Source organism: Zalophus californianus, chromosome 3, assembly GCF_009762305.2.
Source record: "Zalophus californianus isolate mZalCal1 chromosome 3, mZalCal1.pri.v2, whole genome shotgun sequence".
NCBI lineage: Eukaryota > Metazoa > Chordata > Mammalia > Carnivora > Otariidae > Zalophus > Zalophus californianus.
In genome coordinates this window covers 129,245,412-129,263,892 of record NC_045597.1, presented here as the reverse complement: position 1 = coordinate 129,263,892, position 18,481 = coordinate 129,245,412, and the positions used below count along the sequence as shown (strand labels likewise).

The following is an 18,481-nucleotide window of genomic DNA, read 5'->3' as shown; positions in this document are numbered from 1 at the left end:
ACTCCAGGAGATAAAATCAAGACAGATTTGGGGCTCCTGGGTGGCTCAGTTGGTTAAGCATCTGCCTTCGGCTCAGGTCGTGATCCCGAGGTCCTCGGATTGAGTCCTGCATCAGGCTCCCTGCTCAGTGGGAAGCCTGCTTCTCCCTCTCCCCACTTGTGCTCTCTCTTGCTCTGTTGATATCTCTCAAATAAATAAATAAGTAAATAAAATCTTCTGAAAAAAAAAAAAAAGACAGATTTGGGCCCAGGAATTGCAAGATTGCATTTTAATCCCTTACTAGAGTACCTGTTACTAAATAATGTTAAAATAACCCATTTACTGTATTCATTCGGTCACATACCCAGAGAGACAATAAAATACATTTCCATTCTTAAATCAGTAGTTAGATATCCCAGTAGCTATTCAGAAATTTACCATGCAAAGAGTTAGGTGTAGGAGCCCTACTCTGAATCTGATTACCCTGGGGTGAGTAGTCATAAAAACATTACCAATTATAGGATCTGTCTGACTTGCATCTTATTTTCTTATTCCAAGCAATGAAAAAGCACTGGGGCAAAATGACAGTCATCTGGTTCTTTGTAGTCTGTGATATTCCATTGCACAAGGTTTCACAGCCTCCCAATAAAACCAGGTACTTTAAGCACTATCTCTAGCCATTCCCTAGCAATCATAAAGCACTTTATTTTTAGCTCTAACACTTACCAATAAGAATCACTAATTGCTGTATGTGTACATTCATTCTTTTTATCATTTTGACAAGTACGGGCCTATCTAAATTCTACTCCCCTTTCTCACACACATACACACTTAGAGTGCTATAACCAAAAATGTGTTTAACCCTTTGAGTTGATAAGAAATCCGCTACCAAGTCACTTTAATAGACCAGAAATGATTTCCAATTTCCATGGTTGGCTTTTAATGGATAATAGAGGTCAATTTTGATGTTACCCTGAAAAGCTATCCATTAAGGGAAGTTTAATACTCTTATAATCTGAAGCTGGAATGAGCTTCAAAGAATATCTAAGGCTTTATTCTAGACATTAGGGAAACTGAAGCCTCAGTTTAAATAATTTTCCTAAGATAACACAACTACGTAGTAACAAAGCTGAGATTAGTGTCCAAATTTCCTAATTCTCAATTCAGTTCTTCTTTACTCCAGGGGTTTCCTATCTAACTGTTATAAATGTAATACTCTATTTTCAGACTGGCTTTGGGATTCAGCATTTATAATCTCCAGCTTTTCCTTGAAATAATGGAACATTGAATATATTAATAATCCTTTTGGGTTCAGAAAGATTTTGTCATACATGAAGATCATTTACAAATGTGATAGAACTTCTCCAGAAAATTCTGAAATTTACTGAAATATTTACATTTACTAAAAATTTTACATTTACTGAAATACTACACTGTACTTCAAGTATTTCCATATATTTGGCCCATATAGAAAATATGAGTAAGATGCAAAAATCTCTCAAGAGCAGGGGTTTTGTAGCCTATTTGTATCCTCAGATACACCTAATATAGATTCTTAAGTATCTATTGAATAATATCTAAATGAATAGATTTAATTTCAAAGAATGTGCCAAAAAAATTACTTCCTTTTTAGTGAGTCTCAATTAGTAGACTGAAACTAGGTAATTAAAGCCTTCTACTTTGGGACAAGTTACGTTACCTTAAATGAGTCTATTCTTCTTTACAAAGCCAGGGCGAAATATGTGGATTAATATAACCTCAGTAAATGTAGAGATAAAACTGTTTTTGAAAGTACAAGTAAAACATACTTAAAAGAGCTTCACCAGTCCATCAGGTATATTGATGTAAAAAAAACTAAAAAGCTACCAAAAGCTTACCAAGGGGGAAAAAATCTGAGGTATAAGTGAAGTACTTCAAACCAGAAGGAATATGCTTCAAACCTTGAAAAATTTATCTGTGTAAAATACATAATCTCTTCAATTCCTTACCTAAAAGTAAAAGTAGACTGCAATGGGATATCTATCCAACCTCCTAACATTCATTCATTTGTTTGATAAATGTGTTGAGCACCTAAAAAGGGCCATATGCCATTTTAAACAAAAGAGGTATGAACATGAACAGGCCAAGCCCTGTTAGGGCTTACACCTTGTGGGAGGAAGGAACAAACAGTAAAGAGGTAAACAAGTAATATTTAAAAATAAGTTATTTTGTCACAGATTATATGATTGTTTTTCCTATTTGGGTTTCTGTTTCTTTGTTTTTTGTCATGAAGAAATGTTTCACGTTGATTTGGTCAAATTTATCAGTCACATTTTTTTCCCCTTCTTGGTTTGTTCATGCTTCTGAAGACCCTTTCATATCAAGATTATTAAAACATTTTTCCAGGTTTTTCCCCAGTTTTACAGTTTGAGTTTTGTTTGTGTTTCTTCATCCATTTTTATTTTACATTTTAATTTTTTATCAGTCCAAAATTTATTTTGGTGTAAAGTGTGAGGTTAGGATCCAATATTATTTTCCTCAAAATGGTTTCTCATTTATTTTTTTCACTTCTCATTTGAAATGCTGCCTTTATCTACATGCTAAATCTTAGCATGTCTTAGGCCTAATTTGGACTTTGTGTACTAACTTCTTTGTCTACTAATATGAGAGCTTTAATTATTGCAGATTTATAATTGGCTTTAATATCTGGTGGGGTCAGTCCTCTCTGTTCTTCTTAAAATAATATTTTAAGTTATACTTTTTCATGTTAATATTTTAAAATTTATGTAGTTCCAAAAGACTCCTACACAACTTTTTAAAAAATATATGAAAAAAATTATTGGTTACCACCTAAAATAATTACAGTATTGCTTATAGTAGTATTTCACTTTATTCCTTTCTTGAGGTCAACAATAATATATCTGCAAATATTGAATTCTTCTACTTTTCAAATCCATATAGCTCTTATTTCTTTTTCCAGAAAATGTTAAAAAAATAACACTGGTAGTGGGCATAGTCTTTTAGCCCACTTTAATGAGAATGCTTCTAGATTTTGCCATCAAAATTTATGCAAGTGTTTGGATTGAAATGTATCACTGGAATGCATGGAAATGATTACATGGTTTTTATTTCAACTTGCTCATACTGAACTTTAAAAAAATTATCTTTAGCCATTTTAAAGAGAAATACATTCATATTATGTGGTTCATTAAGCAATCAAAGAACTCCTAGGGTCTTCTTCAGAACCATCAAATCCTGCCTGCATTATTTCTCTTTCTCAGTCTCACTGCCATAAGAATGCAGAAAGGTGTGGATGACAACTAAACCATCCCCCTGAAACTTCTAACACAGAGAGTTTTATATGTTTGCTATATTGTGAGGCACCTAGATTCATATAAATTTATACTAAAAATTCGGTCTTTGTCAAAGGACTTCTGTTACACTTGCACACATTAGCAAGAGTGCCTTTTATGTTTCGCACATAAGATATAAGGATAAAAATACTATATATTGAAAGGTTGGGGACATGTTTGCTGAGGTGGAAAACACACTGGACTAGAAAACAGAAGACATAAATTCTTGTTATGGTCTTGCCCCTTGCTACCTTCTCCTAGACTAGTCATTTAACGACTCTCAGACAGAAATAATAAATAAAAACACTACCAATATGTGTTGGTATCTTCAAATTTTAAGTACATTGCAAATCTTTAAAATTACTTATTTCAAAATTGCCTTTAAGGTATATTGTTTTTTGCATTAGTTAACTCAATAAATGAGTTTTCATCCTACACAAAACAGAATGAGGTCTATTAAAAGAAGCTCAGTTCACTAAGGCCCCACTTCTCTAGGCACTCACAGAGTCACCCACTGAGGAGTGGTTATATGCAAGTGGGTCTCCCAGCCTTTGAATCCCGAATTTCCTATCCATCTGATTTTGGCCATTGCCTTTCTTTTCTTTTCAAACCATAAACTTCCTTACTTCAGGTTGTGAGGAATTTGCAGCCACTTCCCTTTAAATGCCCAGTTCTCAAATAAAGGACTTGGGAGAGCATGAGAGAAAAAGATCTTCCTTCCAAAAGGAGGTCCAGAAGCCTAAAGAAGATGTTAATGTTTCTGAGGCAAAGGAGCCCAAAACATAGAAGCCTGCATGTTCTCGAATAACCTTTCCCATCTTTCCAGTCTTCTGCAGCAGCGAACAGAAGACAGAAATGACTAGCTCAATAAATTATCCTGCCACTAGTCATTTATTTTTCTGTTAAATTATCTGAGATGGGGGCGCCTGGGTGGCTCAGTAGTTAAGCGTCTGCCTTCGGCTCAGGTCTGGTTCCCAGGGTCCTGGGATAGAGCCCTGCATTGGCCTCCCTGCTCTGCGGGAAGCCTGCTTCTCCCTCTCCCACTCCCCCTGCTTGTGTTCCCTCTCTCGCTGTGTCTCTCTCTGTCAAGTAAATAAATCTTCTAAAAAAATTTCTCTGAGATGTATGCTAAATTAAACAATGAGGAAAGAGTGGCTCCATTTGCCTTTAAAGCTTCAGTTCTAGTTTTTATGTCACCCTTTAAACCATGTGTTCTTGGACAGATCAGTCTCTATCCTACCATCACAAGGATTCATTTAGATCCATTTTCAACAGCCCTTATTGCAAAAAATTAAGCCCCAGTGCCTTTAAACCATCCAGTGGATATAATGAATTAACTCCTCCTTATGCATCAAGGAAAGTACTACCTTTGTACAATCCTTGCAAGAACTGAAAAGATAGTCACTTAAACCATTTTCTGTGTTTTGTGGTTCAGATGAGGAACAAATTTTTGATAATGTATGCAAACGGTTAAGATATGGTTTTGAAGTCAGATCACTTGGGTTCAAGATCCACCCAATTTCACCTCTTATTACCATCCACCCCTTTTCTTGGGGGTGGGATGAGGGGGACCCAACTCCCTCACCAGTGAAGAGGCAATAGTAATGGTATCTACCTCTTAACATTTATATGCATAAGGCACTTAGAACAGAACCCTGCATAGTAAATGTTCAATAAATGTTATATTGAAAGAAAATCTAAGCAAATAAAGTCTCTTCCTCTCAAAAAAGGGCATGTCTTCTTTAACCTTTCATATATTTAAGTAAAATTTAGTATATGGGTAAATATCAGAAGATGTATTATCACTTTGAATTATAAGTCCAGAAGTTTGGATAAACATTTCTTCATTATTATGAAACTACAACATGGTCTGATAACATTTTTTTCAGGTAAAATTATTCCATTATTTATTGATCCAACACATATTAACTAAAGCATATTTAACCAGACACTGTTAGGCACAGTAAGAGAAGAATGTTTCATCCCAGCCCATAAAAAGTTTATGTGATCAGGAAGGGGAAAGAAGATATCTAATCAATTGATTCTATTAAATGGGAAATGCCTCCAGTACACATAACCAAGATACTACATAAGTTCAGGAGAGAAACCTGATTTCCAATCAATGATATTAATAGATCCATGGAGGATCTGGCTATTGAACCAAATCCTGACTCATCAGTGATATATGCACAGGTTGAAAGGGATTCCATGGGGTGAAATATCTAACTGGAATGGTTTACATGTTTATAAAAATGGGCAAAGATTGTTTTCATTGGTAAGAAGAGCAATAACATGAAATGAGGCCAGCAATATAAGATGAACTCACTACGTGGAAGATGAAGGCTGAGCCAAGATATGTCTGAATTTCATTTAGTTGGTACTAAAGAGTAGACACCACATCCTATGCCTTTAGTAGACAGTTTATTTCTAGGTGAACTATTCATATCTTTTCTTTTTGCAGGTTTCTTTGGTTAGCTTGGTAGCCAATGCTCTCGGCTACTCAGAACTTGGTGCCATTAAATCCCTACGGACATTAAGAGCTTTAAGACCTCTAAGAGCTTTATCCCGGTTTGAAGGCATGAGGGTAAGAAGAACAAAAGCTCTCTGATTCGTATCAGAATTAAATGTAGGTAATGATTTAGATACAGAGGGGTACCATACTCCTCTGATATTTACTTCATAGAATTACAGAATTTCAGAGCAGGAATCTTAGATATCACTAAGGCCAGCGGCCTGAAATTGAGGTTTATTTCAACGGGTCCTCAGAAATTGTTTGTGGCAGAAGTAGGACTGGAATCCAAGTCTTCTGATGATAGTTAAAGATGTTTCCACAACATCCAAAAAAACATGTACTGCCATTTATTTCTTTTCATTGCTTATACATATTTAAATGATTTTTTACTACTGACATTCATCCTAGTAGGGGTTTTTCTTCCTCCCATTAGGAGGTTTGATTCCTCAAAAATCACTGGTAATGAATGAAAGGTAAATGATTTTTGCGTGCTTTACTTCTTCAGTTGATATCCGTAAAAAAAATACTTGTACAAGAAAACAACTCTAAATTGTAGCCTCTGATAAAATCTATACATCCTAAGCAACCAAAATAAGGGGTTAGAATAATTAACCAGGCATTTCAGGAAACCCCTGGGGTTTGTTTTAAAGATCGCCCTTTCAAGCGAGCATTCTGAATGAGTTTCACTTTTTCCATAGCATGTGTATTTTCATCTTTATTTTCCAGCTCTTCTTTAGTGTATACTTTATGCATCTACACATAAAGTACACACTTATTTAGATACACAACCACTTGTCACATCCCTCAAAATACTATTTAGCAAAGGCCAGGTTTGGGGCACCTGGGTGGCTCAGTTGGTTAAGCAACTGCCTTCGGCTCAGGTCATGATCCAGGAGTCCCTGGATCAAGTCCCGCATTGGGCTCCCTGCTTGGCAGAGAGTCTGCTTCTCCCTCTGACCCTCCCCCCTCTCAAGTGCTCTCTCTCTCTCTCAAATAAATAAATAAAATCTTAAAAAAAAAAAAAAGGCCAGGTTTGTTTAATACAGCATGCAAATGCACATGGATATTGAATTTCTCCCTGGCCATAAGGCTTTTATGTTAGGTTTGTTTAGAGCAATAAAAACACTTCAGCCTTGACTTAGAGATTCACTCATCAGGGAGAATGAAACAACTCTCCAGACTCTCCAGAAGCATTGTAAGCAAAGAAATATTTGGTTTTACATTCTAATTTCATTTCAGTGCCACTTGATGAAAAAAAGTCACAAGATAAAATTCATAAAAATTATTATACAATTTCAAGTTCTATTCGACCAATCTTTGCCATTACTGACACTACATAAGCCCTCATTTGCTTGCATGGTTTCACGTTAACAATTCATTTTTGAGGGAGGATAGCAATGAACAAAATAAGAAACTTTTAAATAAATTTGCTGTCATCTGAAAAAATATTGTTTGGCATTTTTAATTCAATCCTATGACAGAGTTAATGTTCCAGCTATGAAATACAGTAAAATGTATCATGAAGTCATTTGATAAGAAAATTTGTAGAGGTCATTTTACACAGATTTTAGTAACAAAGAAATATGGCAAGTATAATATATATAACTTAATTTCTAAAAGAAATAAAATTCAAGTAGCATATGAAATTTTTACGTTTTTGGATTTCAGGATTTGATGTCAATTTAAAAATTTTGGGTGTTGATTTCTAACATAACATTTACATCATTTTAAAATAAAACAATAGTTTCATTTAACATAAATGCTTAACAAAAGAGTCCAATATGAATCAGATTAAATTAGATAAGAAAAGATACTGTCAACTTCCCTAGGGATTTCAAAACACATCTTAAGCTTTTGAATTTAATAAGAGGATAGGTAACTTAATTTCTCCTTCATGAAACAGGTCAGCTTAGGTTGATGAAGTAACATGTACCCCAAAGTGAACATTTGAGAGATTTAGAATAATAATGAGGACATATTTGGTATTTTTATGTCCAGAGATAAATTCATTTCATTTAATATACTTTTTTAAATTGGGATTTACCAAAAGAGAAAAAAAGAATCTTGTAAATTCTTAGCCCTATTCTTTATGGTTATAAAAAGTTGACTTGATCTGAGAAGGCAGATTTAAGGCATTATTAATACTTTTTTTGCAAAGGGTTTGTTTAACCGTGTTTTCAAATCATCAATCATTAACACTCTTGAAAACTAAAATGTATTGCTGAATGACGATTATTTCTTCTGTTGGTATTTAATGCATTTTTTTTCTTTTCTCCCCAGCATACAAACATTTTCTGACTCCATCTTTACTATATCAGGTTTTTATTTCTTTTCACACTTTGGCATATTTTGCTTTCCTTAAATCCTTTAGCTCTCTAGTTGTGTCACTGTTTGTTTTCCCTCATCAAATATGTCCTAGAAAACATTGCGAGAAACAACTTATCCACCTAGATTTTTATTTAACTCTTTTCAAGCCCATTTTAGTATTAAAAAAATAAATGAAAGGAATGGTTTTCATTTTAGCGATTTGTAAGCGGCCTTATCCTCATTTTCTCTTCCAGGTTGTTGTGAATGCTCTTGTTGGAGCAATTCCCTCTATCATGAATGTACTCTTGGTGTGTCTCATCTTCTGGCTGATCTTTAGCATCATGGGTGTGAATTTGTTTGCTGGCAAGTTCTACCACTGTGTTAACACGACAACGGGTAACATGTTTGAAGTTAGTGAAGTCAACAATCTGAGCGACTGTCAGGCTCTTGGCAAGCAAGCTCGATGGAAAAACGTCAAAGTAAACTTTGATAATGTTGGCGCTGGCTATCTTGCATTGCTTCAAGTGGTAAGTTGCCACTGTATGAGTTCTGGAAACATTTTCAAAATGTTTTACAAAAGATCATTTCTTTGATGTTCTTTGTTTGAATAATTAATATCTGACAGTACAAAAGTAGTTGATGATTAACACTTATATTATTAGCTTAACTTGACTTTAAGATGTTTTGCAGTTATTTCAATATGTATTTCCCCAGTTGTTCAGCTTTTAGTGTGTTTTAATATGGCCTTATATTCCTGCTTCCTGGTTTTTTTCTTATTATATTATTGAGTGCTACTACACTGTTTTTTGTTTTTCTTAGCAATCATTGCCAAAGGAGCAATTTTATATGTTAAAATAACAATGTACATATTTTAGTGATGAATTAAATGTATACATTATTAGTCAGAAAATTTACTGTACTAACATTTAAGGGGTATGGTTCTACCATTTGCAGAAATATGAATCTTATGGAGATTTCAAAATGTATGATGTTTAATAATTTTGACTTAATTGACCACATATTAACTAATCAGTAATTCACTAATAAAAACAATTGAGTTGTGTTTAAACACACTATAGGTTTGAATCACAGAGCTTATATTTTGGTATAGAAAGGATTTGAGACTGAGATGGGTATTTTATGAATCAATCCTCTGGTTAAATTTTTGTGCAGAAAAAAATTAATATCTTCCAAGAGAAACAAAGAAAATGAATTCCAGACTCTAAATACAATCATATTCTACTTCAATTCAATTCCTTTCAATCTCTTGATAGAGAATTATATTATATCATACAAAAACTTACTTGTAGTAACACTTATCAGATTTTCATATGGTAAAATGGCATTCTTGGATTAGGTTTTCATGCAGAATTCAAATATATATTGTTCACAGGCCACATTTAAAGGCTGGATGGATATTATGTATGCAGCTGTTGATTCACGAGATGTAAGTATCACTCAAATACTATTTATAGTTACAAGATTTTCCATAGTGAACATTTGTAATAATTTAAGTGAATGACCAGGAATTTTATACTAGATGCAATCAGGACATTTATAATTGCATACAAAAATGATCCTCTTAAGTTAATGCATTTCAATAAAGATGATATTTTGATTAATATATGTCTGATATGCATATCTAATATGTATCAGATGCATGGATCAGAAGACATCAAACTGGTTCATAAATGAGACTCAAGATCGAGAACATTGGTCATGAGAAAGTAACTTGCCTCTCCCTATTCCTGGAGAGTATGATAAATCAGAGTTTGTGAAGTAACTTCCAAAAATACCATGAAAAAAGCAAGCAAGTTTCAGGGAAACTCAATTTTGAAAATAGAAATTAAAAAAAAATTCCTCAGAACATATATGCATTCCTCTTAGAAGCTGATATTCTATTAGTAAAGCCTTATCTTCAAGAACCAACATCTCCAGACCCAAATTTAAAATGTTGCAAAAAAAAAATTAGAAAACTAATAATAGGTTCAAAACATTTCTTGTTATACCCCTGTTATTTACTCTAAAGAAAATGTACAGGTAAACCACAATGGAAAAATAGATTCAAGAACAAGCATAAAAATTATAAACTTTGCATTATCCTAGATCATACTAGTTTGAAAAAAGAACTTTTTTGCAGAACAGTATCTCAGGGAAAGGCAAAAATAACTCTAGATTAACAACACTCACCAAATTGTTAACTTAGTTTAAGTATTTATTATGTTTTTAAATATTATTAAATATTTTCAATACTATTTAGGTAAAACTTCAGCCTGTATATGAAGAAAATCTATATATGTATTTATACTTCGTCATCTTTATCATCTTTGGGTCATTCTTCACTCTGAATCTATTCATTGGTGTAATCATAGATAACTTCAACCAACAGAAAAAGAAGATAAGTATTCCTCAGCTCTCAACTTTCCCCATTCTGAGGTTCTGTCTGTTGTACTGCCAAATATTCAGGATACTCATAGTCAAGACAGACTTAGATCACTTTTATATTCTTTTCAGTTCACTATGAGGTCAGTTCAGCTGCAGAGTTTCCAGTCTCTAGTTGGTGGCTCCTCTCTAGGTTCATCCTCTGCAGAGCTGCTATAGTGTCTTTGTGACAAAAAATGTGACCACTGCTTCAAAGCATCCAGTGGGTCTCCCCTAATGCTTCACCCTTGCTTATGGAGAATTTCAGGAATTATTTCCACCCAGTTTTCTAGCTTCATTTTCTCTCACAACACATCTCTGTATCTACTTCCCTACTCCTCAGTCAATATCTGCCATCACCACTATCACACGTTACACACACAGCTACATGGATTTTTTTGTCCTTTCTGTACAAGCCACGCTCTTGTACCTCCATGACTTTACAGAGGGTATTTTCTTTTCCTGGAATGCTTTGCCTAGCATACCTCTAATCATGTTAAGGCCTAGCTTAAGGGTATCGTCCTATATAAAGCCTGTTTCTGAGTCTTCAGGGTTTATTTTGATCTGCAATACTTTTTTATATATCCTTATACATTTTCTACCTGTTTTCATTTTCCTACTCCACATGACAACAAGATATTGGTGTCTCATATATCTATTTAATTTTGATAACAGTTATATTTTCTAGCACATGGAAAATACTTAAAATTATTGAATAAAGAAGGAAAACAGTGAAATGGGCTAAGAAAACATTTTTTCTTTCACAAAAATATATTTGAGATGCCTGAGCCTCTTTCTAAACATAATGTAATCAAATTAGGATCCTGTACTAATCAGAGATTTATGTGATTATAGGTTTTACATAATAGTAAAGTCCTCAGAATTTCACATATATATATGGGATAATATCCATTTAAAAATTGAGAAAAGACTAAAGACTCAGAAATATTTTTGTACACGTGCTGTTGTAACACATGTTGAGATTATAACAAGTTTTATACCATATCTTTACTTTGGAGGTCAAGACATCTTTATGACAGAGGAACAGAAAAAATACTATAATGCAATGAAGAAACTTGGATCCAAGAAACCTCAGAAGCCCATACCTCGACCAGCAGTAAGAATTACTCATCTTCTTTAATATTCTAAACTTAATTTCCATATGATGAAATTGGCAGTGCTCTGGATGAGAACATACTGAGTGATATCACCACTGTATAATATGCCCTAATTGTAAAGTTCATATTGTTTAACACCATTCACAACTGCCACACTCAATAAGAATTACTAAGTTCTTAAAAAGGAAGTAATGCTCTTTACAGTTTGTCAATTGAAAACATCCAACTTGAGGTTCCCAATAACTGCTTCCAAGGCAGCCTTCAAATTCCTGCTGCCACCTACTGCTTCCAAGAATGTACCCAATCTTGTTACATGGCATTCTCTTGCCATTTAAATAGATGGAGTCTGGAAAACTCCCATCCTACCCCATCACTTCCCTCTGTACTATTTGCTCTCTCCATTTGTATGACTAGAAAATACTCTTAACCTTCTTAGGAAGGAAAAGGGCATCATCAAAATAGTTTGTTTCATCAAATACAGAAAAAAGAAAAAGGCTTAATCAGAATGCATACTATGTAGAGCTTCATAATATATGAAAAGCCATAATAACGATGGGTTACGTTCATAGAGCTGTACTCTAACTTATCTATCTTAGATGGGTGAGGAATAAGGAAACTGAGGCCCCCCAAAAATCGTACCCAAAGTCATAAAGCCTGTAATTGCCAGAACTGGGACTCAACAAGCCCTCATGAATCCTATCAATGACTTCAGTTTACCATATTTTTAAGAGTTTTGGAATTGAGGTTGGAAGCGACCAAGGAGGGAGGTAGGGCAGGATACACAAAAGACCATAAATCTGCTTTACTTAAGGTCATTTAAATATATTTAAAAGAAGGAAACGGTCAATTCATGAAACATCTTCAGTAAGCTATGAAATTTTATTTTTTATTTTTATTCTAAATTATTAAAAAGTTATTTCCCTAATAGAACTATATTTAGTGACCATAAGTGTATGTGACTCCTGAGATGATTGCTAATAAGACAAAAAAAAAATGTCATGCATTTTTGTTGAAGCATAGAGAAAGAACAGATGAAGAAAGATAGATAAATAACAAATACACAGACACACATAGTTAGAAGAAGTAGAATAGATAATGACTGACATATTTTGAAAGAGGGAGAGATGGAAAAAATATATAATATATAATATACATATATATGATATATAATATATATAATATATAAACCAAAATTCCTAAAGTATTGATAAATGAATTAGGGTAGTCATCCATCTAAAAGTCTGTCTGTATCAACCTACTTTGTAAATCTTCATTATGTTTTCATAATTTTTGTAAAACTTGTAAAAATTATAATTTTTTTTAAATCAAGCAAAGCCCATGCATATTAATAGCCAATTGCCACCAATTTATGTCTTACTGAGTTTTGTCTTCCCAGGAAACTTAAATATATCAAATATGTTTTGTTCTTATCATATGACTTTTTTCATTTCCTTCTCGTATTTTAATGTGAAGAGACATGGAGCACAAAGAACTGTTTGGACTACTGTGAAAAGGGTGTATATCTCATGGCCATATATGAAGGACTTCACCTGCAGTTTTACTAGATCATTATTTATGAAATATGCATATTAACCTTCTCTCTCCTCTCTTTCCAGAACAAATTCCAAGGAATGGTCTTTGATTTTGTAACCAGACAAGTCTTTGATATCAGCATCATGATCCTCATCTGCCTCAACATGGTCACCATGATGGTGGAAACTGATGACCAGAGCAAATATATGACTCTAGTTTTGTCCCGGATCAACCTTGTGTTCATTATCCTGTTCACTGGAGAATTTGTGCTAAAGCTCATTTCTCTCAGATACTACTACTTCACCATCGGCTGGAACATATTTGATTTTGTGGTGGTGATTCTCTCCATTGTAGGTAAGAATAGTTTAATTACAGAGAGGTACCATTGTAGGTAAAGCTCCCCAAAGCCTGACAGCTGTGCAACACGGAAATGAGATCTGAGAATGTTAATGTGTAATTCTAAAGTTTACCACTACTGCTCATTTTCCTCTAACTGAAGAATGTAGGTATTCAAAAATAGCAAACAATATATTTAGAGATTTCAGAAATAATCTTTGTAATCAGCACATTTCGTGTGTGGGGATAACTTTCCATAGTAAATGAGTGTATATAATCTTAAATTGCCATGACACTCTGAGATTATTTAATTTGTTGGCTTTTCCAAAAATCTATATTGGGTTTATAACGTTATAGAATCATTTAGTAAAATTCTGTAATCTTTAATTACTAATATTAAGGAGTGGACCCAAATATTTAGTAAAAGTTTATACTCATAACAATCTTGCTGTTATCATTAAACCTTGCAAAGATAAAGCATTCATATAAACATAAAATATTCACTGTTTAGCTGATTTCTATATTTTTCTATAGGTATGTTTCTGGCTGAGCTGATAGAAAAATACTTTGTGTCCCCTACCCTGTTCCGAGTGATCCGGCTCGCCAGGATTGGTCGAATCTTGCGTCTGATCAAAGGGGCCAAGGGAATCCGCACGCTGCTCTTTGCTCTGATGATGTCCCTTCCTGCCTTGTTTAACATCGGCCTCCTGCTCTTCCTGGTCATGTTCATCTACGCCATCTTCGGAATGTCCAACTTTGCCTATGTTAAAAAGGAAGCTGGAATTGATGACATGTTCAACTTTGAGACCTTCGGCAACAGCATGATCTGCCTGTTCCAAATTACCACCTCTGCTGGCTGGGACGGATTGCTAGCACCTATTCTCAACAGTGCACCGCCTGACTGTGATCCTGATACAATTCACCCTGGAAGTTCAGTTAAGGGAGACTGTGGGAACCCATCTGTCGGGATTTTCTTTTTTGTCAGTTACATCATCATATCATTTCTGGTTGTGGTGAACATGTACATCGCTGTCATCCTGGAGAACTTCAGTGTTGCTACTGAAGAAAGTGCCGAGCCCCTGAGTGAGGATGACTTTGAGATGTTCTACGAGGTTTGGGAAAAGTTTGATCCCGACGCCACCCAGTTTATAGAGTTCTCCAAGCTCTCTGATTTTGCAGCTGCCCTGGATCCTCCTCTTCTCATAGCAAAACCAAACAAAGTCCAGCTCATCGCCATGGACCTGCCCATGGTCAGTGGGGACCGGATCCACTGCCTCGACATTTTATTTGCCTTTACAAAGCGTGTTTTGGGTGAGAGTGGAGAGATGGATGCCCTTCGAATACAGATGGAAGACCGGTTCATGGCATCGAACCCCTCCAAAGTCTCCTATGAACCCATCACAACCACTTTAAAACGCAAACAAGAGGAGGTGTCTGCTGCTATCATTCAGCGTAATTTCAGATGTTATCTTTTAAGACAAAGGTTAAAAAAGGTATCAAGTGAATATAACAAAGAGGCAATTAAAGGAAGGATTGACTTACCTATCAAAGAAGACATGATTATTGACAAATTAAATGGAAACTCCACCCCAGAGAAAACAGATGGAAGTTCCTCTACCACATCTCCTCCTTCCTATGATAGTGTAACAAAGCCAGACAAAGAAAAGTTTGAGAAAGACAAACCAGAAAAAGAAAGCAAAGGGAAAGAGGTCAGGGAAAATCAAAAGTAAAAAAGAAACAAAGAATTATCTTTGTGATCAATTGTTTACAGCCTACGATGGTAAAGTCTATGTGTCAACTGGACTCCCAGAGGAGGTCTATGCCAAACTGACTGTTTTAATAAATACTCATGGTCAGTGCCTATAACAAGACAGTGACCTCTCCATCACTACAACTCTGTGAGTCAGGGTATCAACAAGATTGACAAGAGGTTGCTGTTTTCATTACCAGCTGACACTGCTGAAGAGAAACTCAATGGCTATCTAGACTGTAGGGATAATTGTGCAAAGTGATCGCTGTAACTACACCAAACACCTTTAGTACAGTACTTGCATCCACTCTATTTTTAACTTCCATATCTGCCATATTTTTACAAAATTTGTTCTAGTGGATTTCCTTGCTCCCTAATTCATAGTTTATTCATAATACTTATGTCACTATTTTTGTAAATGCAAGTTGAGAAAAAAGCATATAAGAGCCCTGTGTTCCTACTCCATAAGTCTCTCGAATAATTAGCAAAAGTGTTTTGAGAGATAAAATTCGTGCTCAAAACCAGAAAAAAATATTCTAAGATCAATAATTTCAGGTACTTCCATTTTCTAGATGGCTTTAATTTTGAAAGTGTTTTAGTCTGTTACATTTGTTTATATCTGAACAGTTATGTGCCTGTAAAGTCCCCTGTAATTTTTAAAGGATTATTTTTATGCAAATATTGTTTCCAAAAGTGCAAATTTTATTCTAAGTTCCAGAGCTCTATATTTAATTTGGTTAAATGCTTTCCAAAAACAAAATGAAAAAAATCTAGAAAAAATATATCTAAAGTGTCACTTTAGAATAGTTGTCCCACTTTCTGCTGCAGTATTGCTTTGCCATCTTCTACTCTCAGCAAAGCTGATATTTTATGTCAATTCAACACACCCTGTTATGTAAATAGTTATTTTATCCAGTGGTGCATGTTTGGGCAGGAATATATATATATAATATATATTATATATATATATTCTGCTAAACAACATCTATTAAATCAAATATGTACCACAGTGTATGTGTCTTTTGCAAGCTTCCAACAGGGATGTATCCTGTACCATTCATTAAACATAAATAGTTCGTAGACTATCACTAATGCATGTTAATATTGCCTATGCTGCTCTATTTTACTCAACACATTCTTCACAAGCCTTGGTTAGAAGTCACATGTTGGTAGAGTGAATTCAAACAGCTCTATCCAGTATGTCAAGCAGAATAGCTTGCAGTTACTTAAAAGTACCTTTACTTTTGCATTTTTAATTCAACTTGAGTGTCACATGGTGTCTCTCTATATTTCAAAGAAACACACTGAGTACTGCCTATTGTCAAAACCTATACTTCATATTTTGCTAAAAATATGTCCAAAACTTGTTTAAATATAAATAATGTAAAAATATGATCAATTTTATTTGTTGCATTTTGTACATAAGAAAATTATTTTCAGGTTGATGACATGGCAATTTATTTTACTTTATGCTTTTGCTTTTTATTTTTAATCACAACTCCAAACTTTTGAATCCATAAGACTTTTCAATGAATAATTTCCTAAAATAAAAGTTAGACAATGGGTTTTGTGGATTTCTTTGTTATAATATATTTTCTACCATTCCAATAGGAGATACATTGGTCAATATTCAAACTTAGATCATTTTTTACCAACTATGGTTGCCTCAATATTACCCATTATTCATGGAAATTTTTTTTTACTCAAACTTTTGTAGTATTTGCTTATGCAGACTAGTCTTATTTTTTTAATTCTTGCTACACTAGAGCTATTAGAGGAATAACATGGGCTCTGTCCTTTTTAGCCATGAACAAAGTGGCAAAGTTGTGCAATTACCTAACATGATATAAATTTTTGTTTTTTGCACAAACCAAAAGTTTAATGTTAACCTTTTACAAAACTATTTACTTGTAGTGTACTAATGAACTGCATGCAGGGAATTGCTATTACTAAAAAGAATGGTGAGCTACGTCATTATTGAGCCAAAAGAATAAATATTTCATTTTTTATTATATTTAACTTCTTGGCCTCTGTTTTTTTTTTATTGATGGATGTTTAAAATATACATAATTAATGACACCTGTACTTGATATGACATTTGTATACATAAAAGTTCACATAGATTTTATAACAACTTAATATATGATCCACCAAGAAGTACTACAGAATAAAAGCTATGAAAAGCAGTTTTTGTGAACTTTTTTGTGTGCAAAGGATCAAATCCACATGTTCCAACTTGCAGTTTCAATAACAGTAGCCATTGACAATGGCTGTCAATACCAATTACTTCCCTTGGCTGTACGCATTTTAACCTCAACTCCTCTCAGTGTTATTGATGCCATTGCCAAACTTCTTGGTAGGTAGCAAAGGTTATAAACTGTTATTTAAATGTGTTTTATGAACTCCTATTTACATATAAAGTATTAATGATAATGATGCAGTGATTGAAAATTTATGTTAACATTTTTTTTCAGGGCCCTTGGATTTATGTCATTCTCAAAACAAAATGTTTACTCTCAGTGGAAAACCCCGTTGTTAAGGCGAAGTAGATCTAAATATGCATTTCATAATTTCCTTAATGTAAATGATATAAACTGACTTCAGAGGAATTCATTGGCTTCTTTCTGCTAAAGTCAATTTTCAGATCTCACCAACACCACAGAGAAGCCAAGTGTAACTTTGTAAAACCCTTAGCCGTTTTAGGCATCCCATTGTATAATCTTAGCCAAGTATTCTATTAATTGATATGCATTATAGCTAAATGATTATCTTCTAAAATAATCACAAGAGCCTTCAGCTGAAAAAAAAATGCTTTAAAAAATATACCTATCTAGCTAACAGATAATCTGAAAATACTGTTCAGATATAGAGCTGTTAATATAGTTTAATAGATTTTTTAAATAACTAATTCCACAAGAAAAATCCTTCAATTATTGAACTTCATGACAAAATTCTGTTTAAAATAACATACTAGAAAAAAAATTTAAAAATAACATACTAGAAATAATCAACTTAGACAGAGAAATAATAATACTAAGAAATTAAGGTAACTTAAACTCACCAATAAGTGATACTGAATGGCTGCCCTTTAGTGAGGGAAGAACATTTGTATGGAGGAAGAAAATGGGTATTCCAGTTTTTAAATATTCTAGCGAAAAGATAATGGCTATATAAATTTATATGTTTACTAATT

The 18,481-nt window shown here is 33.9% G+C and overlaps 1 protein-coding gene across 7 annotated transcripts in view; it reads left to right on the top strand.

The window, feature by feature from the left end:
* The window catches only part of SCN3A (sodium voltage-gated channel alpha subunit 3), a 109,749-nt gene extending 92,313 nt beyond the window's left edge, over positions 1 to 17,436 (top strand). For all 7 annotated transcript variants that reach the window (XM_035726804.1, XM_035726809.1, XM_035726808.1 and 4 more), the window contains 7 exons: positions 5,773 to 5,895; positions 8,385 to 8,657; positions 9,524 to 9,577; positions 10,391 to 10,528; positions 11,564 to 11,668; positions 13,286 to 13,556; positions 14,073 to 17,436. In XM_035726804.1, coding sequence (XP_035582697.1) covers positions 5,773 to 5,895; positions 8,385 to 8,657; positions 9,524 to 9,577; positions 10,391 to 10,528; positions 11,564 to 11,668; positions 13,286 to 13,556; positions 14,073 to 15,268 — 2,160 coding nt within the window. In that variant the 3' untranslated portion in view covers positions 15,269 to 17,436. The remainder of the gene's footprint in view (positions 1 to 5,772; positions 5,896 to 8,384; positions 8,658 to 9,523; positions 9,578 to 10,390; positions 10,529 to 11,563; positions 11,669 to 13,285; positions 13,557 to 14,072) is intronic.
* The last annotated feature ends 1,045 nt before the right edge of the window (positions 17,437 to 18,481 follow it).